Here is a 27,985-nt window from a genome sequence, read left to right on the forward strand (position 1 = left end):
TTATATTGTGTCAATTATTTTGTTGATGTTGAATGTATAAACTAGGTCATTTATGAAGAGCAAAAATAATGTTCTTAAATGTTAACCAATTAGCTATTAAATTATTAGTTGTAGAAATAATACAGCAACAAGACTAATAAATAATATCTTACTAAAATAATTAATTTCCAAAACTCATATACAATCAGTTACTATATTATTTAGATGTAAGAAATTAATTTTAATGACTAAACATTAGTTACAAATGTAAGAAACCAAATTGGGTATATACAATTCCCCACTAAAAACGAAATGTTTTTCCCACTAATTATTTTCTCAAAAAAAAAAAAAAAAGCACATTCTGCAACTAATTTTTTAGAAGCAAAAAGTAATTTATCATATTTGGATTCCACATTCAACGTCTAAAATTATTAGAATTAACCACCAAATTTTGGTCACCAAAAGATACATTCGTCCACTAATAAAATAGTCGCGAAAACCTTTTAAATTCCACATTCTGTGTTTAAAATTATTAGAATTAACCATCTAATTTTGGTCACCAAAAGATATATTCATCCACTAATAAAATAATCGCGAAAACGTTTTATAAAATTACCCTTACACCTTCAGCGTCTAATTTTCATGGCATTCGCGACACATTATTAGTCAGTAAAAGGTACATTTTGCAACTAATTGATTAGTCGCGATACAATTTTACCAAATTACCCTCGAACATTTAGCGTCTAAGCAAGGGACTATTTCAACCAGCAATTAGCGACTAATTTGCTAGTCGCCAAAAAAAAAACTTTCCGCATCTAACCAACTTTTTAGACGCCCATACTTTATGTGACAATGATTTTACAACTACTAGGCGACTACGAAATTTAGACGTGCAAGACATTTAGCATCTAAATTTTACTATCGGCGTCTAATTTTGCTATACGCTGAAAGCCATTTTTCTTGTAGTGTATATAAACCAAGTGTTATACCATTTTCATATAATTGAAACAAAAATCACTCTCTCATTTTCTCTCTCACTTTCTCAGCTCTCTTTTCCTTGACTTGTGTGGATCACATTTTGAGGTTATTCAAGTTCACTTGACGAGCTAAGACTCCAAGAAAGAAGGTTCAAGTGTTGAATAGCAAAGGAGTTGGTAATTTTCTATCCTTTTCTTACATTAATATGTTAATGTTTTAATGGTTTGTTTTCTACCTTATGTTCATCATCTCGATCATCATTTTCTCTTCATTTCCATGTCCAAAATGCATGAAACACAACAGCTTTGAGAGTGCCAATCGACGGTTCCCTCCATTGGAGCAACCAAGCGACAGCTCGATTATCTCCTCCACATTAAATGTGCCATCATCCGCATTTAATGTTTTGAAATAGAATGTCGTTTCAGCATAGCTTGTATTTAATGCGCATGGCTGACACTTATTGCGCACTAGACACATCTGTTAGAATAAAGATTATTTTATTGGACATATTAGCTATCAAAAGCAACGGATAACATCTGAAGAGATCGTTTGGGAAAAATACACTTCGCCGCATATCGATTCCGAGATGATGTGATTCCTTGTTCTCGGTAAAAATGTGCTAAGTATTCGCTGTTAGAGTCATGAAAGTGACTCTACTTTGGTGACAAAAAGACCCTATGTGTAATTGAATTGAAGTTATATTGAGACAATTATGAATTTATGTTTAAAAATCATATTTTGAGTTTTTCTTACTAATTTGGCATGTTTGGATTTAAATTTGAGTTTGTGTAAGTTGATATTAGGATGTGATTTATTTTCTAGGGTTGATGTTGTCTCATTTATGCCATTCAGGGGTCAAACTGTCATAATCTTGGGGTTGATTTTGTCACTTTCAAACATGCAGGGACCAAAGAATATTTTACATTTTGTTCTATAAAAAGAAGATGAAAAGTCGCGTACAGGGGGGATGTTCACCCAGTTTTCCGGCGAGCTTTGGTGACCCTTCGTCTCCCTCCAGGGACGATTCATCTCCCCATGCACCGATCCGTCATCAGCCACCGTAAACCGCCACCGTGAAACATCACGCAGCCGCGACGATTCGTATTTCACCACCGTGACGTTTCGTCTTCCAGGGGAGATTTCGCCGTTTTCCGACGATGTTTCAGCTCCCCAAGAGTCGATCTTCACTCCCCACGGCTGGATCTACACTTCCCAAGCTTCAGCCGCCGCGAAAACAGCCGGAATCCGCTACTTTGCTGTCGCGCCTCTTCATCTTTCAGCCCAGATCTTACTCATTTCCGGCAACTTCTCACCTCCCCAGGACCTGATCTGAACTCCCCATCACCAGAGCTTTCCATCGGTACCTTTAGATCCCATTTCCGCCACCGTTTTCCGGAAGACCCGCCGAAAAATTAACGTTTTCCGGATGTGATTTATTTTCTAAGGTTGATGTTGTCTCATTTATGCCATTCAGGGGTCAAATTGTCATAATCTTGGGGTTGATTTTGTCACTTTCAAACATGCAGGGACCAAAGAATATTTTACATTTTGTTCGATAAAAAGAAGATGAAAAGTCGCATACAGGGGGGGCTGTTCACCCAGTTTTCTGGCGAGCTTCGGTGACCCTTCGTCTCCCTCCGGCGATGATCCATCTCCCCATGCACCGATCTTCATTAGCCGTCGCAAACCGCCACCGAAAATCACGGAAATGCCGCGACGTTTCGTCTTCCACCACCGCGACCTTTCGCCTTCCAGGCCAGATTTCACTGTTTTTCGGTGACATTTTAGCTCCCCAAGAGTTGATCTCCCTTCCCATCAGATCTAGCATTTCCAAATTTCAGTCGCCGCAAAAACCGTCAGAATCCGCGATTTTGCCGCCGCACCTCTTCATCTTCTAGCCCAGATCCTGCTCATTTTCGGCAACTTCTCACCTCCCCAAGACCTGATCTGAACTCCCCATCACCAGAGCTTTCCATCGGTAGCTTCGGATCCCATTTCCGCCACCGTTTTCCGAAAGACCCGCTGGAAAATTAACGTTTTCCGGCGAGTGCGGCTGTTCGTATTCCAGGCTGTTCGTGGGTCGTTTTCGCCCCTTCTTCGCATCATATCGCTGTCGGTTACCTCCTCTCCACCATAATCAGCTTCGTTTCCACTGTTTCAGCCTCCGTCATCACCACCATGAGCGGCTAAGTTCCCGATTGTCTGTTACGGTGTAGGCGAGATCGAGATTGACTCCATTGATCTCCTCATCAGCTCTCGACTAGTTGGATGAGCCTGAATGTTGGACATTTGGTTAAGTTTCTTGTATTCAGATTATATTTGTTTTCGTTTCAGTTTGTTTGCGATGATTTAATATTATTTTGATGCTAGACGTGTTGAATTGATAATGTCCATTGAGAACGTTTATTGATATATACCTTTTCGAAAGAACAACAAAGATTTGAGCCAAAGCAACATGTAACAAAAAGAATGTAATGAATCTTAGAAGTAATATTTCTGTATCTCCTTACTCAAATTCATCCATCTTGGGTTATGTGTTAATGGTTGATCAAGATTGATAGATTTCCTCCCTGAAACCTCAAGTTTTGAGTTATTGGGATATCATCAACCACTTCATGTCCCTTTGAATATTATTGAAACGAGTATAATTTCTATTAGACACCTTTTTCAAAAATCATTAGAGGACACCATTTTAAGACATAGTATTAGAGGACACTTTTTTAATGAAACTTACAAAAGAACACTTAAAAATAAGCCAAAGTTGACTTTAACTTTGCCAAAGGTATTAATGTAATTTTATAAAACTATACCTTTCGTTTCAGTTAGATTTATTTATTTTTTTTAATATATTGTTTTGAATTTTTTAAAGAGTAATGTTAGATGTACAAACAAATTTACTTGTTTTCTATTATCCTATTCTATTCAATTCAATTCAAAACATTTTTTCAATTCTATTCAACTAAAAATAATTATTTTTCACTCCTCCCAATCTGAAAATTAATCCACCCAAGATCACTACCACCTGCCAGCAACTACACCAACCGTCGTCGTTGCCATCGGCGGCCACCACTGACAGCTAATGCCAGAATGACGCAATCTGGCCAAAAAAGGCTAGATCGGCGTACGACCGACCAGATCCAGCTGGTTGTGCGTCGTTTTGACGAATGCCAGTTGGCGGCCAACAGTGGTGGCTGGCGGTCGATAGTGGCTTGGGTGGGTGGGGGTGTTTACTAAATTAACAAATTTAGGGGGTTAAAATAATATAAATATTTTCAGAAAATGTTTTCCAAAAATATACTAAACAACTTTTCAACATTTTACCAAACTTTGATATAATTTTAGGATATTATATTAAACACATTCTCATAATCATATCCTATTTGATTTAATCCAACTCAACTCAACTTAAAATACTTTTTCAAAATAGCATTTTTCAAATAATCTACCAACAGACAGTTTGACTTTTTATATTTACTCTTCCAATAATTTTATGTCACATCAGTTTGTACACATATCTTTATAAAATTTGTTTGTATATCCAGCATTATTGTTTTTTAAACATATATAATTAAACATATATTATTTATTTTATTTTATTTTTTGGAAAGATCACATCATAATTGCAATATATATGGGTATTAAAGTTATTTTAGTAAATCAAGTTAAAGTTAAATGTCCTCTAGTTGAGAATTTTAGAAAAAAAATGTCCTCTAACAATCAATTTCTTAAATAGGTGTCCTCTAAACATTTCTAAAAAAAGTATCCCCTTGTTATGCCTGAAAAAGTAGGGCTGACGCGGAGTTTTGTCAGCATGGGGTGGTCAGAACCTAGGAAAGTTCTACCACTGTTTAGACACGATCACGTCGCGTAATGACGCAAGTGGCATGCCACTGTCAGTGCAGTGGGTGAGTGTCAGGTTAGCGGATGGTTGGAAATCGTCCACGTGTCCAATCCTTGCGAAAGTCGAGGAAATCACTCAAGCAGGTAAGTAATGGGACGTAGAGAATGATTTGCACGGTACCTACTCACTTGCAGATTTAGTAATCATTACCTTGGTTTATCCCACTATAAATAGAAGATTTCCCTCTCATTTGCGGGATTAGTTAATTTCACTCGAGAATAACTTACTCTCTCTCTCTCTCTTGTAGTCTTTAAACTATAAATCAAGTCGCAGTCAGCGAGCTGACTGCGACCTAACCTTGCTCTCATTAATACAATATCAGTGGATGCAGGATTCTCTTTTGAGCATCCGAACCACTTTAAACATTGCCTTTCATTCTTTATTTAACTAAATATTCTCATACCGCGTGTGATTTTTAAGTCTGCTTAGCATTTCTCACGTGCGAATAATTGGTGTCAAAATCAAGCATCAATAGGTTGGCGCTAGAAGGAGGACACTGATTTAGTACTTGCTCTTCATCCGAAAAATCTCTGACTAATTGATCCCACCACAGCAAATGGCTTGCGGTTTCGAATATGAGAGAACCAACTATGGCAATGAAGAGATCCCCCCAGGTATAGGAGGACACTTCTCCCGAAGTACTGCCAATCCAGCAGAATATCATGGGGAATATCCCTTCAAGCTCGCGGCTTGATCCGGCCGTCATGAGTTACTTGGAGAGGTTCAATAATACTCTTCAAACGATCAGCCAAAGGCTAGACCGATTGGACCGGGTCGTGCCACTTGAATCCAATGAGGCGGCGCCACCACTAATGACGCTTGTAGGTCACGTAAAAGCACGGAAAAGGGCAAAAGCCCATGTCATGCGTACTGCAACGCGTTAGAGAAAGGGAAAGCAAGTGGCGACCAACAGACCCAAAGGCTCTGAGGGATTAGCGAACACCGATCGCACCCCAGGTAGAATACTCTGGCATTGCGACTTGGTGACATGTCGCGACATGAGCTGTCCCGTGCCACGTCGCACGGGCACTCACACAAAAATGCAAGGCGAGAAGATTCCCATTATCGCCAAAATGACGACTTTGATCGTCATTGTGCGGGGGATTCCCACCATCTGCGGGTTAGTTTGTACCACCACAGAGGTCAAGAAGATTCCCCGAACCGCTCAATGCCACCACACAGCTCCATCCAGCATGTGTCGAGATTAGCCGGAGCTCCCGACTAAGGTGAGGAGGAGTTCGATTTGCAGTCTCTCCTCAACCGTAATCGTAAGGGTCGAACCCAGGTTACGGAAAGTGATCCCCAGATAGCTCCGCTGCCTCAGATTGAGGAGCTACATCGAGTTCTAGATTAGCTTAAGGCTTAGCAAAATGAGCGAGGGTAGGTCGTAGAGACGTCTCCTTTTTCTCCGGCAATATTAGTTGCCTCTCTCCCACCAAGATTCAGAATGCCCGACATGCGAGCATTCGATGGGAATTCCGATTCGCAGGATCATTTGTACGAGTTCAACGACCTCATGGAACTCTACCAAGTCTCGGACTTGGCAAAATGTCGTTGCTTGGTAGTAATCCTTACCGCCCATGCCAAGTGATGGTTTAGGTCTTTCCCAGTAGGATCAGTCAGCTCGTGGCCTCAAATGAGCTTGACATTTCTGAGGCACTTCCAGGCGAACAGGAAGTTCTCAATGCCTTTAAGTTATCTGAGCAACATACGACAAGAAAGGGACGAATCCCTCCAATCTTATATAGACAGGTTCCACATGAAGCTCCACAAAGTGGCTCACACTCCCGAAGAGTCCGTTCGGACTCTCATTAACGCGGGAGTTTGCCCGCAAACATACTTATGGAAGGAGCTGCAATTTAAGGATGATGTTTCCCTCACTCACTTCTACAACCTTACTAAAAAGTACCTCTAAATTGAAAACTCCATGGCTGCACTCAACCGCTACGACCCTGGTCCTTCGGACAGTGCTCCCAACAGGGGGAAGAACAGAAGGGCTGATAGTAGATGGGCTAATGACGATCAGCAAAAAGGAAAGAAGCACTGGTATGAGCCTAAGAAATCTTATGCCCCAGTTCCTCGTCGCGATCGCAACAAGAATCGATACACTTCTTTGAATGCCTCAGTATCGGCTATTTTGGATAAATCAAAGGAGGCCGGTTTACTTGAGAGCCTGAGCCCATGAAGAATCCCACGTCAGCCAAAAACAGTAAAAAGTATTACCGTTATCATCGGGATAATGGGCACCACATCAATGAGTGGCGGGCCCTCAAGCAAGCAATTGAGGACCTCATTAAGTAGGGGCACTTCAAAGAGTATGTCGATGACTTTACTCCCGTTCGGGAGAAAAATCAAGAAGAACCGAGAAAAATCAAGAAGAACCGAGAAAGAAGCGTCGTGGTCGCAAAGGTCTCAACTGTGTAGGGATCATCTTTGGGGGACTGCACCTCGTAGGGAACTCTCGAGGTGTCCAAGAAAGGTATGCTCGCGTAACCCGTCATGACCCCATAAGTGTGATGAGCACAACGTCGCGACCCGCCAAGGTTCGCAAGGAGGAGGAAATCACCTTCTCTGAGAAAGACACAATGCGATTGCATCATCCCCACGATGACACTCTCGTCATCACGCCTGAAATAGGTCGGTGCGAGGTCCACAGAATGTTGGTGGACAATGGAAGTGTCGTGAACATCTTGTTCCAGTGAGCCTTCGACAAGATGAAACTGGACGAGACAGATTTGAAGCCTGCCTCTGTCTCTCTGTATGGTTTCACCGTCACGTTGGGAGAAACCAACGAGATGACCAAAATGACTGAGTTTTTAGTAGTGGACTGTCCATCTGCTTTCAACGGCATCTTGGGACGACCTCTACTGCGAAGCTTTAAAGCAGTCACTTCAATCTACCATCTAAAGATGAAGTTCCCCACCCCGACAGGGATAGGGGAAGTAAGTGGATTTCAACGAGCATCTCGCGACTGCTATGTAAGGGCAGTGCAGATGGCATGCAAGGGAAAAAGAACTCCAATCGGCATCCCTGAGCAGGCAATGGCGATTAACATGATCGAGTCACAGCCTGGCCTAATTGAGGATAACATGGATCCTCACATCCAGGAATACCCTTGCAGTGGGTCGGTCAAGGACTTATCTGAGGTATTGGTCTATCAAAGCGAGCTGAGCCGAGTGTTGAGAATCGAAAGAAATCTTAACCCCCAGCTTGCCAACAACTTGACCAGCTTCCTTTGGGAAAATACCGACGTATTCGCATGGACTCATGCTGACATTGTTAGGATCAGCCCGAATACTATATGTCATCCCCTGAATATTGATGGTGAGGTCAGGTCAGTCTACTAGAAAAGAAAAGCAATGGATCTCGAGCGACATGCTGCCTTGAAAGTTGAGGTAGATAATCTCCTCTTAAACAGATCCATCTGGGAGGCACTTTACCTGAGTTGGATTACCAACCCAGTCTTGGTAAAGAAGCCTAACGACAAATGGCGGACCTACGTTGACTTTATCGACCTCAAAAAAGCCTATTCAAAGTACAACTTTCCTTTGCGAAGAATCGACCAGCTTGTTGATGCCACCTCCGGGCATGAACTGCTGAGTTTTATGGACTCCTACTCGGGATATAATCAAATTCCGATGTACGCACTGAACAAAGAGCATACCTCATTTGTTATAGACCGAGGGTTGTATTGCTATAAGGTTATGCCCTTCGGCCTAAAGAACGCTGGGGCGACTTACCAGCGACTGGTTAATCAAATGTGAGCAGATCAAAAAATCAATAGAAGTCTACGTTGATGACATGCTGGTCAAATCGTATGTCGCTTCAGATCACATAGCGCATCTCGCTGAGATGTTCAGTATACTCCGGAGGTACAGAATGAAGCTCAACCCTCTCAAGTGTTCGTTTGAAGTATCCTCAGAAAAATTCCTAGGGTATATGGTTAACTAGAGGGGAATAGAAATCAACCCTGAAAAGATCAAAGCTCTCATTGACATGAGAAACCGACCAACCAAAAACAGGTTCAGAGTCTCAATGGGCGAATAGCGGCTCTCAATCACTTCATATCAAAGGCAACAGATCCTTGCTTGCCATTTTTTAATATACTCAGGGCCAACAAGAAGTTTGAATGGACTCCCGAATACGAACAGGCTTTCTAGAGCATTAAAGAGCACCTTGGAAAGCCACCTCTTCTGTCCAAGCCTCTTCCTCAGGAGATTCTTCTTCTGTATCTGTTCATCTCTCAGCATGCGGTCAGTGTAACTCTAATTCGGGAAGAAGACAAGGTCCAATGGCTGGTATATTATGCGAGCAAATATCTATGAGAAGCCGAAATGTGGTACCCATAAATGGAACGATTAGCTTATGCCCTGCTGATCGCCTCCAGGAAGTTGCGACCTTATTTCTATGCCCACACAATCCATATATTGACCAACTATCCGCTCAAGCAAGTCTTCCAGAAACCAAAGGCTTCAGGTAAGTTGCTCAAGTAGGCGATAGAACTAAGTCAGTTTAATCTGCAGTACAGACCAAGGGCAACCATTAAAGGGCAGGCTATTGTCAATTTCATTTCGGAGTTCTCACACCAACCGGTTAAGGAATTCGAGCGACAGGCTAGCGAAGTCACCCAGGAGACCATTCAGAATCTATCGACTTGGGAGCCTCTATGTCGATGGATCCTCGAATAGAAAAGGGCCGGGGCAAGCCTCATCCTATTTAGTCTCGAAGGGACTCGTATCCACGGTATTCTTTGGTTCAGGTTCAAAGCAACCAACAACGAAGCCAAGTACGAAGCATTGCTCACTGGTCTATGGTTGGCCAAAGAAATGGGGTCGACCGCGATCAGTATTCACAGCAACTACATGCTAGTTGTTAACCAGATCTTGGGGGAATACCAAGCCAAGGAAGAAAACTTGGTCAGTTATCTGAAGAAAGCTAAGGCCGCGCTCGAGTCTTTCAAGCACTTCACGATCATACAGGTTCCTAGAGACAGTAATTCTATCACGGATGCCTTGGCAAAAATAGCTTCGTCACTGGACTCAGATGCACTAGAGAGTATTCCTATTCGGTTCATAGAGATCCCCAGCATCAGCTTGCCTGAACATGCCGTGAATGTAACAAAATCAATTTCCTGGATGACCCCAATTATTCAGTATCTCCGAGATGGGACCTTGCCCAACGACAAGATCGAGGCAAGAACCATACGGACTAGAGCTGTTCATTACAAACTTATAGGAAATCAATTGTACAAGCGAGGGTTTAGCGCCCCTCTCCTCCGATTTGTAACTGATGAGGAAACAGACTATATCATGGGGGAGATACATAAAGAGATCTATGGCAACCACACTGTCGCACGATCTGTTGCTAACAAAGTAGTTCGTCAAGGGTATTACTGGCCCCTACTTCAAAAGGATACCTTCAACTTTATAAAAAAAAGGGTGAAAAATGTCAGTAGTTCACGAACATACCGCGAGCTTCTTCCCGCCAGCTGATAACCATGACTAGCCCCTGGCCATTCTCCATGTGGGAAATCGATCTTATTGGACCCATGCCAGCTGGAAATGGAGGGGTCAAGTATGCGGTGGTCGCTGTGGATTACTTCACCAAGTGGGCCGAGGCCAAACCCTTGGCCGTGATTACTACCAAAAAGTTCAAGGACTTCATCTTCAAAAACATAGTGTGCCACTACGGAATTCCTCATACCCTCATCTCTAATAATGGGAAGTAGTTCGATAATGAGGAATTCAAGCCGTTTTGCGATGAGCTGGGGATCCATAAAAAGTTTGCCTTAGTCATAAGACCGTAAACAAATGGCCCGGTTGAAGCTATCAACAAGACCATCAAGCATACTTTGAAAGCTAAGCTTGGCGCTACCAAGGGTAATTGGGTCAACGACCTCCCAGAAGTCCTATGGGCATACAGGACAGCTCCGAGAACCTCTACTTTAGAAACACCTTTCTCGCTAGCATATGGCTGCGAGGCAATGATCCCAGTGGAAGTAGGGACTGGTTCACTTCGGAGAGACCTAATCAATGAAACACACAATGAAGCGCTTATGCATGCAAGTCTGGATTTAGTTGAAGAACATCGCGGCAAGGCTCAGTTGAGGATAATAGCCTACCAGCAGCACGCGAAAAGATTCTTTAACTTTAAAGTCAGGAGAAGAGACATCTAAGTCGACGACCTAGTTTTGAAAAAAGTTCTTCTCGGTACAAGAGAACCAAGTGCGGGAGTATTGGTGCCAAGTTGGGAAAGCCCATACCGCATCGCTAAGGTGATACGGCCAGGGACTTATCACCTTAAAAGGCTCAATGGTTCCGAAGTACCGCGAGCTTGGAATGTTCAGCATCTTCACCCTTATTATCAGTAATTTCGAACTCGTTTTCTAATTTTCTTGTAAAGATTTACTCTTTTAAGTTCTATAAATAAGATAACTCTTATGTAATATTGTTTCTCGCATGTGTGTCTTTCTGTTCGCATATGTAATATTTGTACAAGTACTATAACAAATAGTTAGAAAGCGACATTGTGTCCACATGTGTAATGTTTATGAGGCACAAAAAATTATAAGTACTCACAAATGATTAAGGAAATAATCTCTTTATTTATTAAAGTTAAAAATAGATACAGATGTGCAAGCATAGGTACGGTTGTAGAAAAGAAAAGTAGAAACAATCACTGGCTATTGGAGTCATAAAAGTGACTCTATTTTGTTGATAAAAGATCCCATATGTAATTGAATTGAAGTTATATTGAGACAATTAAGAGAAATTATGAATTTATGTATACAAATCATATTTTGAGTTTTTCTTACTGATTTAGCATATTTGGGATGAAATCAGAAATGGTGTGAGTTAATATTAGGTTTTGGTTTATGGATTAGGGGTGATTTTGTCTCATTTATGTTGTTCAGGGGGTAAAATGTCATGTTTCAAGAGGTTGATTTTGTCACTTTCCAATCGTGCAGGGACCAAATAAAATTTACCATATTTTACATAAATTGCAGGCGAAAGGTCGCAAAACGGGATCCAGCTGCAAGGGACTTCACCCATCTCCAGAATTCGGTCATCGGCCAGTGACATTTCATCTTCCAGGCCGACGACGCTTCACCTTCTCACGCCGACCAACCATCCTCTATCGTCATTCACGCATGCCGGCAAAGACCCACGGTTTCCACGCCGTGACTCTTCATCTTCCACCAGAGTTTGCACCATTTTCGAGTGCCGATTGAGCTTCTTTTTTGCTGCCCATAACCCCATCAACTTCCCCTCACATTTCCGCCGCCAATCTACCCATTTTCCAGCGAAATCCATCATCTTGATCCGATGACTTTGACTTCCTGACGTTATTTTGCTCAGTTTTTGATGACCTTTCATCTCCCTAGGACCTGATCCAAACTCCCCATCACCTGAGCTTTTCATCGGTACCTTCGGATCTCATTTCTACCACCATTTGCTAGAAGACCTGCTGGAAAATTAACGTTTTCTGGCGAGTATGACTGTTCGTATTCTGGGCTGTCCGTTGGTTGTTTTTGCTCCTTCTTCGCATCATCTTGTTGTTGATTATGTCCTCTTCGCCATACAGCTCTGTTCCCACCGTTCCAGCCTTCGTTGACACCACCATGAGCGGCTGAGCTACTAGTTGTCTGTTATAGTGTAGGCAAGATCGAGATTGACTCTATTGCTCTCCTCATCAGTTCTTGACTAGTTGGATGAGCCTGAATGTTGGATATTTGGTTAAGTTTCTTGTATTCAAATTATATTTGTTTTCGTTTCAGTTTGTTTGCGATGCTTTAATATTATTCTGATGCTCGACGTGCTGAATTGATAATGTCCATTGAGAACGTTTGTTGACATATAACTTTTCGCATAATTGAATGTCGGTTTGAGATTATTGAATGTTGATTATGACTTTAAATTGCTTTGATACTGACTGCAATCAAGTTGTATTAGCATTTAATATCATTTCTACTCGGAATGCATTTGTTGTGTAATTAGTTGATTGGATGATACAAGTTGATAGGTTGTACTTGTTAACGTTATACCAACTAGTGGTGTTTACGGGTTTAGCATTTTTCGGTTAGTCAATGATAGTCTTTAACCAATCGATAAGACGACGGAGAGACATGATAGATTATACCTAGATTGCCGGGAGATATTTTTATTGATTTGCCTAGCCTTGTAGGTTTAGGAAATTGAAGAGCGAGGAGAGGAATTGTGAGAGTTGGTCTTGAGTCAAACCGAATCCGTAGCGACAATGCTTTTAATATTGTGTTTTAGTTAGCAATTTATTTGATGCTTTTAATTTCTTGCAATTAATTAGTTTCCTTAGTTTTAATCAATCATTTTGCCAATTTCTCTTTCGTTAACTCAAATATACATTAGGTCATTAGTCTTGCTCTCTGTGGATTCGACCCTGCTTACCGCTAACTACGGTATTTAGGTTTAATTTTGTGGCTATGACGACCGGTTTGACAAAATTTTGGTGCCGTTGTCGGGGAGCAACGTGTTTTTGACTTTGTGTGTATTTGGGTTTGTAAATACTTTAAGTCTAATTTTTCTACGTTCTTTAGCTTTCATTAGGATAGTTTCATTCGTGTTTGTTTTTATTTTGCAGGAAGATCGCAATTGGGGAAACGCTACAGTGTGTCATGTGCATCAAAGTTTAAGCGTGACCCGATTGTGATATTTTCTAATCTTTTTAGCTTTAGTTCTTTTTAGTTCTTGTTAATCGTTTGTGTGATGTTTGCATGTTTCGTGTTCATTTAGTTTGCATGTTTGTATTAGTTTTGCATATTTTGTTTTTATTCATAGGATTTAGTTTTTGATTTAGTAATAATTTCTTTTTGTTTGACTGTTTATTTTAATTGTTGATTGTGTGGATTATTTTTTTTTTAGGGTGTTTTCATATTTAGCTTTATTTTTCTTTATGTGTGGTTTTTGAATTTGCTTTTAGTTCTTTTTCATTCTCTTTTTTGTTTAATTTTGATGTTGTGGTTGTTGGTGGAACCTTTGATACACTTGTTGATGAATGCTTTGTAGATAGTCGTATCAACCAATTTTAGTACCCTTGGATTTGAAAATAGAAAGCACGTAGGATGGATGATAATCTGTATCCCATGCACAACCATCTAGCTTCTAGGATTCCTATCATAGGGCAACCGTCTAGGAAGGGTGGCATTCATGAGTTTTCTCTTTTGGACGATATAGACTCCAAGTTGGAGTCTTTAGCCTATCAATTTGACACGTTCATATCTATACAAGGGCAAGCTTCTAGGCAACCACCTCTTGGTAGGACAAGTTAGGATGTCTTTTCTATGCCTTCAGACCTTTTAGCTATTGAGTACACATTTGAGGAACCAGCTCCCTACACTTTTGAGGAGCAAGTGCAAGATGCATTCATGTGATTGGAGAGAAAGAAGATGACGACTACTACTTTGGAGATCGAAATTCTTGTGATTCTCATTCACAAATTAGAGAAGTGTTTCTATTTTCCTTTCTTGAACTCGTGTTATTCAATACAATGGTTGTTTCCATTACTGTAATTATGAACTAAATCTCTTTTCTAGGGCTAAAGATGTAGCCTAATTTATGAATATGTGTTGATTTAATTTGTTGTTAATTATTATTGAGCATTTAATTCTAAGTTTTATTATTGTGCATAATGCTTTCAATTCTTAAGGGCCCAAGAGTTGAACGATTTTATGGGTTGGGTTGAGATCGAGAGATGAAACCTGATTTGTCTAGGGTAATAAAACCATAGATTGAGCAAACGCTAGAGATAGGTTACCGCGATCTGTGAGGCTCTGGTAAATTCCATAGAAATTAATGAGCTCTTAGCTTCTAAATTCAACTTAGAGATATTTTGGGTTGTTGCTTAAGAGTTAATTCGTTAATTGTTCGAAAGAAAGTTAGTGGAATATCAGGGAGTTTGGCCTTTAGAATAAGCTTAATTAGGTTAGCAATAATTGTCAGTGCATAGGATTAAATTGGTGTGAAATCTGTGCCCTAGGTTTAGTCATATTGATTTCTCTACCAAAGTATTCATAAAATTATGCTTTTATTTAGTTTTTAGTTTATATTCCTTTTCATTAAATTCATTCTTAAAATTCAATTTCATCAAATAGCAATAAGATATACTAGTTTGCTACTTGGTAAGTAGTTCTCTTGGGATTCGACACTCGTTTACTTGAGCTTTATTACTTGCACGATTTCTTACACTTGCGAAAAGCCTGTCAACAAGGTTTCCAGAGATGGAATGATCCATATTCAAACACATTTGATAGTGAGTGGCATAACCATCCTAATTTTGCATGGAAGTAGGAACAATCTTAGAATGTCTCCCATAATATGCCATATAGTTCTTCCAATCGACAGTACAATTATTGGGACATGTACTCGGTCCAACCACCCGCCCAACCTAGGATCCCACACCCTGTCCAACAGCCTACTCCAGTGCCTAGTTCATTGGAATCAATGATAGCTCAAATGCCCCAAACCATGCAGGAACAAAAAGATGACATGAATGCTAGGTTCAAAGACTTAAAGCAGCATTATCAGATATTACATTCCTATTCCCAATCTATTAGCAAGCTAGAGACCCAAATTGGTCAAATAGCTGAAGCAATTTATAAGAGAGGGGAAGGTCATTTGTTGAGTCAAGTTGTAGATAAGCCCAATGGTACATCTCACCAAATGGGGTGCCATGAACAAGCTAGGCTTGAGAGGGAATTATATGCTGAGTTTGGAGAGAAAGAAAGCTTAGAGGGAAACCAAGTAGGGAGGAGTGAAAGAGAACCAACCATAGAGTCAGATGGATTGAGACATGAAATTGAGGAAGTTAGGGAGAAAGAACCATCCCTTGCATTTTACATACCAATAGAACCTTTTCCTGAATACCTAGAGTCAAATAATGCATCAAACTTTGAGAAACCCATTAGGATGGAGGAAATGGTCGAGCTGTTTGACAAGGGTTGATTGGTATTCCACTTCTAGATGTCATTAAGCACATACCTGCCTATGCTAAGTCCTTAAAAGACTTGTGCACAAGGAAATGGTGTATTAAATTTAAATATGCCTTCTTGGGACCTCGTGATACCCCACTTGTTGCTGAATGGCGAGGGTCATATAAGGCACCGCTAACGTTTCAACCACCTTGAACTTGATGTTTGTACTAAGTCTAGCTGAAGACTTAAAACTTAGTGCTGGTGGGAGGCAACCCACCTTTTTAAATATGTTTTTATTGCTTTTATGTTTTTGTTGTTTTTGTCTTTGCAGGAATTGCCATGTTTGGAAACTCATTAACTAGTCCAAGGCTACGCTTACGCATGCTCCACAAACTTCGTTGGTGACAACCCCACTATTGTTCCGCAGGTTGTATCTCTCCACCTTATATGCTGTTATTGTTAGATTTCTTATTTCTCAAATATGCTGGATAATTTTAATGTTATTGATCATTTGCCATTTGAGATCATTTGATGCTAAGTTGGGGAGGATGTTTGTAGTGTGTGTCATTGAGGACAATGCATTTTAAGTTGGGGAGTGTTGATTGATTTTTATTTTTGTGGAGTATGTTGTTGATCTTATTTTTGGGAAGTGTTGTTGAAAAATATTTTTGGAAAGTGTTGTTGATCTTATTTTGGGAAGTATTTGTTGAAAAATATTTTTGTGAAGTGTTGTTGATGATGCTTTTGGTGAGATTGTGTGTTGAATGGATTGTGCTTAAATTTTGTGGCATGATGATGTTCTTTTTTTTTTTTTTTTTTTTTTTTTTTTTTTTTTTTTTTTTTTTTGTTGTTGTTGTTGTTGTTGTTGTTGAAAATATGTTGAATCTTACTCTTGTAAGTCCAAAAGTGGTCAAAGTGAGTTATTTTTAAAATTTTTCATGAATTCATGCATAATCACCATTTTAGAAGCAATTGAGGTGCTAGTTGAAAGGTTTTGTGAGGTTTTTGAAAATGGTTTGTTACAACATGGTTTTAAACATTGAACTATTGGTTATGTTTTGTGCTAGGTTTGTCCATAATTGTGCTTAGACACCGTTTTGTGTAAATGTCATATGTTTTAGTGTTTATGCAAGTCTCCCACATACTTTACATGCTCATGGAGCAAAGTTTCATTTATTATCTTGCATGTATTGAAAATGTTAATCTTTGTCTTTGGAAGTGCTTAACTATTGCTTGATGATTTGATTTTGATTTGTAGCCTAGTAGACTCGAGTAAGTAAGCCTGAGGGGTGTTCTACACCTAATCCCTTAAAGCTATCTGGCTTGGGAGTGGTTAGCCCAAAGCTCGTTACATGGGTCCTTTAGAAAGCTTAATAAGTCATTATATAGATCATAAGCTTTATAAAAAAAATACATATATATAAGTCTTGGCTTGTTAGTTGGTTCAGGTGAGTAAGTCCGAGGAGTGTTTTACATTTAGTGCCTTATAGCCTTCTGGTTTGGGAGTCATTGACCTAAAGCCCATTATACGGACCTTCTAGAAAGCTTAAGAAGTTAAGACAAGGAAAAAAAAAAGTGATGAATGAAAAAGAAATTATATGTCAAAATCTTGTGTGGAAAATGAGCAAGATGTTGCATGTACATAAGTTGGGGAGTTTTGCATGACATTTTAACACTGTGATATGAATATGAAATGTGTGTTTGAGAAGCTTGAATGAAGATAGGAAAATCTTGATAGAAACTTTAGTTCTTTATTTAGGATTGTGTTATTTGCTTGTTGTGTTCAGATTCTTCACTTTACCTTTTGATGAATGCCTTGGGTGTTGATGAATATGGTTGTGTATGGTTTGGTGAGACTGTTGAAAGAGTTCATTTGACTTTACTCGAGGATGAGCAAAAAGTAAGTTGGGGAGTGTGCTAGAGTGATGAAAGTGACTCTATTTTGTTGATAAAAAGATCCCATATGTAATTGAATTGAGGTTATATTGAGACAATTAAGAGAAATTATGAATTTATGTATAAAAATCATATTTTGAGTCTTTCTTACTAATTTAGCATATTTGGGATGAAATTGGAAATGGTGTGAGTTAATATTAGGTTGTGGCTTATGGATTAGGGGTGATTTTGTCTCATTGATGTTGTTGAGGAAGTAAAATGTCATGTTTCAAGAGGTTGATTTTGTCACTTTTCAATCATGTAGGGACCAAATTAAAATTTACCATATTTTGTATAAATTGCAGGTGAAAGGTCGCAAAATGGGAGCCAGCTGCGAGGGACTTCACCCATAGCTGGAATTTGGTCGCCGGCTGGCAACGTTTCATCTTTCAGGCCGGCGACGCTTCATCTTCCAAGCCGGCGACGTTTCACCTTTTCACGCCGACCAACCATCCTCCATCATCATTCACGCACGCTGGCAAAGACCCACCGTTTCCAGACCGTGACTTTTCATCTTCCACTAGAGTTTGCACCGTTTTCCAGTACCGATTGAGCTTCTTTTGTGCTGCCCATAACCCCATCAACTTCCCCTCACATTTCCGCCGCCGATCTACCCCTTTTCCAACGAGATCCATCACCTTGATCCGACGACTCTTCGACTTCCCGACGTTATTTTGCTTACTTTTTGATGACCTTTCATCTCCCCAGGACCTGATCCGAACTCCCCATCACCTGAGCTTTCCATCGGAACCTTCGGATCCCATTTCTGCCACCATTTGCCAGAAGACCTGACAAAAAATTAACGTTTTCTGGTGAGTGCGACTGTTCATATTCTGGGCTGTCCGTTGGTTGTTTTTGCTCCTTCTTCGCATCATCTTGTTGTTGATTACGTCCTCTTTGCCATACATCTCTGTTCCCATCGTTCCAGCCTTCGTTGACACCACCATGAGCGGCTGAGCTACTATTTGTCTGTTATGGTGTAGGCGAGATTGAGATTGACTCTATTGCTTTCCTCATCAGTTCTTGACTAGTTGGATGAGCCTGAATGTTGGATATTTGGTTAAGTTTCTTGTATTCAGATTATATTTGTTTTCGTTTCAGTTTGTTTGCGATGCTTTAATATTATTCTGATGCTCGACGTGCTGAATTGATAATGTCCATTGAGAACGTTTGTTGACATATAACTTTTCGCATAATTGAATGTCGATTTGAGATTATTGAATGTTGATTATGACTTTAAATTGCTTCGATACTGATTGCAATCAAGTTGTATTAGCGTTTAATATCATTTCTACTAGGAATGCATTTATTGTGTAATTAGTTGATTGGATGATACAAGTTGATAGGTTGTACTTGTTAATGTTGTACCAACTAGTGGTGTTTACGGGTTTAGCATTTTTCGGTTACTCAATGATAGTCTTTAACCAATCGATAAGACGACAGAGAGACATGATAGATTATACCTAGATTGTCGGGAGATATTTTTATTGATTTGCCTAGCCTAGTAGGTTTAGGAAATTGAAGAGCGAGGAGAGGAATTGTGAGAGTTGGTCTTGAGTCAAACCGAATCCGTAGTGACAATGCTTTTAATATTGTGTTTTAGTTAGCAATTTATTTGATGCTTTTAATTTCCTGCAATTAATTAGTTTCTTTAGTTTTAATCAATCATTTTGTCAATTTCTCTTTCGTTAACTCAAATATACATTAGGTCATTAGTCTTGCTCTCTGTGGATTCGACCTTGCTTACCGCTAACTATGGTATTTAGGTTTAATTTTGTGGCTATGACGACCGGTTTGACACTGGCCTACGTTCCCAGGCCCTGAAAGAGCTACCTCGGTATCTCCAAGTTGGTCGCTGACCACCTGGTCAGTTGTCGGTTCCTCCGGAACATACTCCTCTGGATGCTCATCTTTCAGATAAGGCCCTTGACCTTCCTCCTCGTCATCGGCCTATGCCATGGAAACAAAGATCCTCTGGTAGTCATCCAAGATATCAGTGAGGTCTATGTTCGGATTCTTTGGTCGTAGGGCATAAATGGACTGGATCGACTAGTTAGCAACTCTCCTCTCAATTTCCAACTCTTGTCGCCTCATCTCTTCGGTTAACGAAGCGACGTGCCCTAGGGACAATTCCAGTTCCGCCTCAAGTGCCCATCTCTGCTTCTCTGTTGTCTCCCACAACCTCGTCCTATCTTCTTCTGCTCGCAAGGCCCACTCGGAGTTTGCTTGTAGCTTCAGCTCTTTCTCGCCAGCCTCCTTGGTAAGCCTGGCCACTGTCCTTTAGAGCTCTTTGATCTTCTCTCCTCTCTTCTCCAGCTCGGCCTTTTGGAAGTCCATCGTACGGAGCATAGCGTTCCTCTCTGACAAGTACTGGTTCACCTGAATGGTGGACAGATTCAATTCCGTCTACGTAGCCTCTAAGTCCCATTTTAGCTGCGCGTTCTCTTCTCTTAACTCGACGAGCCCCTCAACGGCTCATAATTGAGTCTTCTGCTAGGTCAAGTGCATAGCAAGCAGAGACTGCATAGTAAAGGGAACAAGGGGGTAAGTTCCATTTCATTACTAGAACAAGTATGAGAAAGTCCTCGATGAGGACGAACCCTCTTACCTGGCTTTGCAACTGGAACGCAATGGTCATCAGGTCCACAAGGTTGGAGGCCACGAACTGTTCAAGGTCTCTGTGAGCTAACACTCTAAGAGGGTGAATATCACCGACTACAAGTTCTACGGGTATTGCCCCATAAAGTCCAACACAAGTGTGCTAGCTCCCGCAGCAGGTGGCATCTCGCCCACCGTCTCTTTTCTCGCTCTCCTCCTAAAAGCCGCGGTCTCCCCTTCCCCCCTACGCAAGCCCTTAGGGGCAAGTGTAATGCCGGTCGTGTGCCTGGGGGGCCCTCCCGAGAGAAAGGCTTGGTAAGGCTGTGACCTCCCAAGCTAAATGCCCAAGCCCTTCGGTTCGGACTCTGATTCCTCGACCTGTAGCTACTTACTTTTCTTGGATTTTTGGGCCACAGTCTTCTACTTAGGATTAGCAGCAGCAGGCTGAGGAGCGACCACTGGCTATTCGATGGGAGTTGGCGCTCCTGTCGGCGTTCCTCAGATAGAGGTACCGCTGGGGCCCGCCACAATTGGTCCCATGGCGCCGACCCAAGGAAAGGCAAACCCCCTAGCTCTTAGTGACCTAGGCACTTTGGGTGGCATGATCGCTGCATGCGAATATCGTTAGCAAAACAATTCGCTGCATGCAAAAAATAAGATTGGCTAAGGCTACGGACACTTACTCGGTAAGGATTCCAAGGTCGCTTCGGAATTAAAGAAGTTGTACTTCCTCAAGTTAGATGTCATCACGAGTAGTTTTATGTCGCGACTCTGATCAAGCAAAAGACCAAAAGCTGTTATCCTATTGAAGTCAGTGAGAGCCGTCAACCTGGTCGTCTTGTTTACTACGAAGAAACGAAAAAGTTCGTGAATGAAGATTTAAAGGAAAGAAAAAATTCACCAAGCAAAAGATGAGAAGACCTACTCAACTCCCTAAATTGGCAAATGCCATCATAATTAAAAAGAAAAACTTTGTCTCACATGCCCCGACATTGCTGGGGTAATTGAATATGCCTCCCTTGATCGTAGATCGCTTCGAGAGGTAATAAGAGTCCTTGTCCTTGCTCTTTTCAGATAATACGAGCAGGCGAGCTCTAGCGCAGTCAACTCGCCGAGACCATTCTTGCTACACGCGATATACATAGTCACGGCTACCATATATGCGTTAGGCGTCAGTTGTAAAGGTGCAACCCTGAAGTGATCAAGGATCGACCTTATAAAGGGATGGAAGGGAATCAGTGCTCTATATTTGAAGGTATTCTCGGAGATCGCAACCATTCCCTTTGATGGATTTTGAGTTGTATGCATCCTGTACTGGTAGATGTCTACGCTAAGTGCATATTGGTCTACTACTTTCTAGATTTCCTCTCTCGTGGCCACCAATAGAATTTCTTGCGAGGGACCCACTGGGGCGTCCTGCATCGGTGAGCTCGTCCTCTCGTCTGTCCTTGTCGCTGAAAGGTCCATCTCTTATGTGGTCTGAAAAAGAGCGACATGCAGGGATTACTCAGTCTTCGTACAAAGTTTCATACGATGACATGGAAGAACAGAAAAACACAACGTGTCTTCCTTAAACCCTAGAAAAAACCTAAGAATCCTTGGGGACCACCCCAAAAGATTCATGTCCTAGAAAAAAGCCCATTCTCTGTTCGACCGCCCACAAACACCCACTGTTATCGCATGGTTATCTACAAAATAGAAAAAGGAAAGTAATAGAAGGATCTTTCTTACCTCTTGGGTGTGGGGATTGAACTTCTTGCTATAAAAGTCAAATGCGCACCAACTCGAGGGATGGAAAATCTGGTCTCGCAAAAGCTTCTTGTTTTTTCTGAAAGAGTGAGTGTTGTGACATTGCTTAAGGCAAGCTTGGGATTTTATAGTAGACGAAGTGGCGATTGGTTTTCTCGAAGCCAAGAGACGTTTGGGCAGAAATCATCTCTCACCGTTGATCGCGACCACTTGTCGTCAATCGACGAGAAAAAGTAACCGCCACGCTTCGAGAAATTCAATTGTCGCTTCTCTCCGTTGAAATAATCAAGCGACGGCTCGTTTCCCTCCTCCACATTAAATGCACTCTCATCCTCATTTAATGCCCTAATAAAGAATGTCGTTTCAACATGGCTTACATTTAATGCTCATGGCTGGCACTTATTGCTCACATGACACGTTTGTCAAAATAAAGGGTACTTTATTAATGGATTAGCTGCCAAGCGTAGCGGATAATATCTGAAGAGGTCATTGGAACATAACACTCTTTGTCGCATGTCAGTTGCAGAGCGATGTGATGCCTCGCCTTCAGTAGAAATATGCTAAGTGTAACCAGGTCGCGGACCTCGGTTAAGATAATAGGCTCATCGATACAGCACTGAATAGGGTCTGATCCAGGTTGTCGACCTTGTGGAAGGAGACCATATCAGGTCGCTCGTAGGAGAATGTGTTGCAACCTCCTTGTAGCCAGGTCGGATCGACCAGGCGTCATTCTGGACCTATCAAATCAAGGCATAATTATGAAGTTTTCAAGGTTCGATTCTCAAACCTTAAAAACTAGGGGACTTCTGTTATGCCTGAAAAAGTAGGGCTGACGCGGAGTCTTGTCAGCATGGGGTGGTCAGAACCTAGCAAGGTTTTGCGACCGTTCAGACGCGGCCACGTCGCGTAATGACGTAAGTGGCATGCCACTATCAGTATAGTGGGTGAGTGTCAGGTTAGCGGATGGTTAGAAACCGTCCACATGTCCAATCCTTACGAAAGTCGAGGAAATCACTCGGACAGGTGAGCAATGGGACGTAGAGAAGGATTTGCACGGTACCTACCCACTTGTAGATTTAGTAATCATTACTTTGGTTTATCCCACTATAAATAAAGGAGTTCCCTCTCATTTGCGGGATTAGTTAATTTCACTCAGGAATAGCTTACTCTCTCTCTCTCTCTCTCTCTCTCTCTCTCTCTCTCTCTCTTGTAGTCTTTAAACTGTAAATCAGCTTGCTGACTGCGACCTAATCTTACTCTCATTAATATAATATCAGTGGATATAAGATTCGCTTTTGAGCATCCGAACCACTTTAAAAATTGTCTTTCATTCTTTATTTAACTACATATTCTTATACCGCGTGTGATTTCTAAGTTCGCCTAGCATGTCTCACGTGAGAATAGTTGGTGTCAAAATCAAGCATCAACACCTCTAAATAATAATATCCGTTATAAAAAAGATGGTGTGAAGCTAGACCCTCTGTCATACCTTGTGTAATAGGTCTAGAATAAACATTATAACTGTCTTCTCAACCTGTATTCTCCTCCTTATGCAATGGAGATAAGCTCAAGTGCAAATCTAATAATTGAGAGAGCACTATTCGTTTGGTTCATGAGCTAGTATATTGGGCTCCACGTCACTAAATTTCATCCTAGTGATTCATTCCAAGCAGTTCTATTACAAAATGTTTGGTGAGTCATACTAAACACTTATAAAATGTGCGATAACGTGATCAAAGGGGTCAATTTTATTCGCTCCTGATACATGGTTAAGTCTAAGCACTTTAGCCGTTTAGCGATCAGAAACCTTGTATATTAGGATTTTGATATTTTTATGAGGTCTTATGATATTTTTTATGAGCCTTGGACAATGTATTTAACCCTTTGATAATAAACACTTACAAAACCGCGCGATAATGTTCTACTAGCCTTTCAGTTTCTTTCTTAGTTTGAAGATGGAAAGCAGTACACTAGCTCTACCTCTATCTCTTTTTATACACATTTCCTCTCCAAATCCTCTCAACACGAAGCTCAAATTCTTCAGACTCAACGCCTCAACAAACTCTCAATCCTTTCACTTACACCCCCGCAGCAAACACCGCGCAAAAAGACCCTCTAAGAAACCAAAACCATTCGCCAAGGAAGACGCGTTTCCCTCCTCTTTACCACTCCATTCTAAAAACCCATATGCCATTTACAAGGATATTCAAGGATTTGCTAAGCAAAACAAGCTTAAAGAAGCTCTTGCCATCTTGGACTACGTGGACCAAGAGGGCATCCCCGTTAACCCCACAACTTTCTCTGCTCTTTTAGCCGCTTGCGTTCGAAGAAAAGCTTTGGATTATGGCAAACAAGTTCATGTATACATCAGAATCAATGGGCTTGAGAATAACGAGTTTTTGCGGACTAAACTTGTTCATATGTACACTTCTTGTGGGTCTTTTGAGGATGCGGATAAGGTGTTCGAGGAAAGTTCTAGCAGAAGTGTGTATCCGTGGAATGCGTTGCTTAGAGGCACTGTGATCGCGGGGAAAAAGCGTTATCGTGATGTGCTTGTTAATTATATGAAAATGCGTGAATTGGGGGTGGATTTGAATGTGTATACTTTCTCTTGTGTGATCAAGAGCTTTGCGGGGGCGTCGGCGTTTACTCAAGGTTTAAAGACTCATGCGTTGTTGATCAAGAATGGTTTTGTTGATTATTCGATTCTGAGGACTAGTTTGGTTGATATGTACTTTAAATGTGGCAAAATTAAGATTGCGAAACGTGTATTTGAAGAGATTGATGATAGAGATATTGTGATGTGGGGAGCAATGATTTCAGGTTTTGCACATAATAGGTTGCAGAGGGAAGCTTTAGATTATGTTAGGGAGATGATAAGTGAAGGGATATATCCGAATTCAGTTGTGTTGACTATTTTACTTCCTGTGATTGGGGAAGTTTGTGCGAGAAAATTAGGCCGAGAAGTTCATGGTTATGTGCTGAAAAGAAATAAGTTTTTAGAGCATCCGTTTATTCAGTCTGGATTGGTTGATATGTATTGTAAATGCGGAGATATGAATTCCGGAAGACGGGCATTTTATGCAGCGGTTGATAGGAATGCTGTAGTATGGACTGCTTTGATGTCAGGCTATATCTCAAATGGAAGGCTTGAGCAGGCCTTGAGATCGATAGTTTGGATGCAGCAGGAAGGGTTCAGGCCCGATGTCGTAACAGTTGCAACTGTTCTTCCAGTTTGTGCCCAGTTGAGAGCTTTGAAGCAGGGAAAGGAAATTCATGCTTATACTGTTAAGAGTTGGTTTCTGCCGAACGTGTCAATAACTACGTCGTTGATGATAATGTATTCAAAGTGCGGTGTTTTGGAGTATTCTCTCAAATTGTTTGATAGCATGGAAGGGAGGAATGTGATCTCATGGACTGCAATAATTGATTCATGCATAGAAAACGGGCATCCGTATGAGGCGCTTACTGTCTTTAGGTCCATGCAGTCATCAAAACACAGGCCAGATTCCGTTGCAATGTCAAGGATGTTGAGTGTCTGTGGTCAACTTAAAGCGCTAAAGCTTGGGAAGGAGATTCATGGACAAGTTTTGAAGAAAGATTTTGAGTCCATTCCTTTTGTTGCCGCAGAAAATATCAACATGTATGGCATGTGTGGATTTATCAACAGTGCAAAGTCGGTGTTTGATTCAGTCCCCGTCAAGGGTGTCATGACATGGACTGCCATTATACAGGCTTGTGGATATAATGACCTGTCCCGAGAGGCGCTTAGTCTTTTTAACAAAATGCGATATGGTGGTTTCACGCCAAACCATATCACTTTCAAAGTCCTTTTATCAATCTGCAACCAAGCTGGACTTGCCGCTGAAGCTTGCCAGATCTTTCATATAATGTTTCGCAAGTATAATATTAAGGCATCGGAAGAACATTACTCGATAATGGTTGAACTTCTTAACCGTTTTGGTCGTGTTGAGGATGCTCGGAAATTCAGAGAAATGAGTTCTTTGTTGTCATAACTAAGAGGCAATGGAGACTCCTTATCTCGTGTGTAAACAGATCAAGTAGCTCCTGAAACCTCTTGTGTTTTTTTTTTTTTTTTGGATGAGTAACCTCTTGTCTTATATTGATCACCCAACTTATGTCAAAATGTATAGATTTGTTGTAACAATATTGTCCAGAGAATATTTATTTTAATAGAATTATAAAAGATGATTCAGTCCTTTGAATTGAAATTTTTTTATATTGTCGACATGTGAATTATTTCGTGAAATGAATTTTTTTTTTTTGGACAAGTTTAAGCTTTGATGGAATTTGTTAACTTATTAGAAACTATTTCTTATATAAACTCTAACCTAAATTTTAAATAATCTTTGAAACATTTTGTTTTATTTCAAATAATTATTTGTTTAATGATGTATTAAAACTCTTGAGAAAGTAATCACACTATGAGATGAATTTAAAGAAGAAAAAATTAACAAAAAACTAATTAAGTTTAAAGGGTTATTTTCTATATCAAATGGGGTTTAAAAGGGATTGTTTTTAAAATATAAAATAGGTGAGTTAGCAATGGGGATATAAATTACATGAGGGCAAAAACTCGCTATTCTGTCTCCATAATTGTAATTTTGTAGTTCTGTATAAAAATAGGCTGGGCCAATTTTGATATTTCATGATCCAAGTCCTATGCATAAAAGGCCCATTACCATAAAATGGGTTGGTCTATGGCCCCTGGGCCATGTTGCATACTGGGTTAAGAGTTCTTGTGCGCTGACTGACATGGCATGCCATGCCATGCCATGTCACATGTTCAAACTTTACTTCTTCGTTAGTATTTTGGTTGTTGGGTGACAAATATAAATGCAAACATGTCACATGTCACATGTTTAAACTTTACTTCTTCGTTAGTATTTAAGTTTAAAAATTGTTCTTATTTTTTGTTCGATACAAAAAGAATCTTAATTTTTGATATTTCAATCCAATAACTGTGTTTTACATATGAGAATGAACATGATTAAACTTACAATTTTAAATCCCTAATAAATTAATAAATAAAAAATTACGTTTGCTATCCTAAAATTATAAAAGTCTAAAACCTAAAACTAATATTTTCAAGCTCCTATTGTTGCCATTCAGTCAATAAGCCCCTACTGTTAAGGGTTGCATGTTTGTTTGATTTAGTTTTATCACGTTATTAGGATTTGTTAAACGTAAGCTGTTTGTTTCTTGTTTCAATTTGTTCTGTAAGGCTATATAATAGCCAAGTTTGTTCTTCAATTGAATAAGAGATTTCTCCCAATTTATGTATCTTTTTCATAAGTTTTTTCTATTTCCTAACATTTGGTATCAGAGCTCCATCACGAGGCCTGGTTAAAAATAGAAGCAATAGTTTTCTACGTGTGTAGTAACTGAAGTATGACAACAAAGAGTTCATTTGTGCAGCCCAGTTTCGAAATTTGATGGGCAATTTGATCATTGGGCGATGCTTATGGAAAACTTCTTGCGTTCAAAGGAGTATTGGGGCTTGGTGGAGAATGGGATTGCTGCAACAATAAAAGGTGTTGTTCTCATGGATGCCCAGAAGAAGAACATTGAAGATTAGAAGTTGAAAGATTTGAAAGCAAGGAACTATATATATATTTCAAGCATTAAATCATTTGATCCTAGAGACGATCCTCAACAAGGATACAACGAAGAACATATGTGATTCTTTGAATCAGAAATACCAAGGTACAACACGAATCAAGCATGCACACTTGCAAGTTCTCTAGAAGGAGTTTGAAATTCTCCACTTGAAGGCAGGAGAATCTATGAATGAGTATTTTGCTTAGACCCTTACCATAGCTAACAAGATGAAAGAAAATGGTGAGGATAAGGGAGATGATGTTATCGTTGAAAAGATT

At 40.4% G+C, this 27,985-nt stretch overlaps 1 protein-coding gene across 1 annotated transcript; it reads left to right on the forward strand.

Annotated features, from left to right (window-relative positions):
* The first annotated feature begins 23,955 nt into the window (after window positions 1–23,955).
* Window positions 23,956–26,268, forward strand: LOC116112562 (pentatricopeptide repeat-containing protein At1g71460, chloroplastic-like). Its single transcript, XM_031398689.1, has one exon. The coding sequence runs from the start codon at window positions 24,041–24,043 to the stop codon at window positions 26,099–26,101; it is 2,061 nt and encodes a 686-aa protein (XP_031254549.1). The 5' UTR covers window positions 23,956–24,040; the 3' UTR covers window positions 26,102–26,268.
* Window positions 26,269–27,985: the final 1,717 nt, after the last annotated feature.

This window comes from Pistacia vera, unplaced genomic scaffold (assembly GCF_008641045.1).
Source record: "Pistacia vera cultivar Batoury unplaced genomic scaffold, PisVer_v2 Contig663, whole genome shotgun sequence".
NCBI classification, from domain to species: domain Eukaryota; kingdom Viridiplantae; phylum Streptophyta; class Magnoliopsida; order Sapindales; family Anacardiaceae; genus Pistacia; species Pistacia vera.

Excerpts from the sequence above, each read along its gene's own strand:
- LOC116112562 (XM_031398689.1), top strand. The coding sequence starts at position 24,041 with ATGGAAAGCAGTACACTAGCTCTACCTCTATCTCTTTTTATACACATT.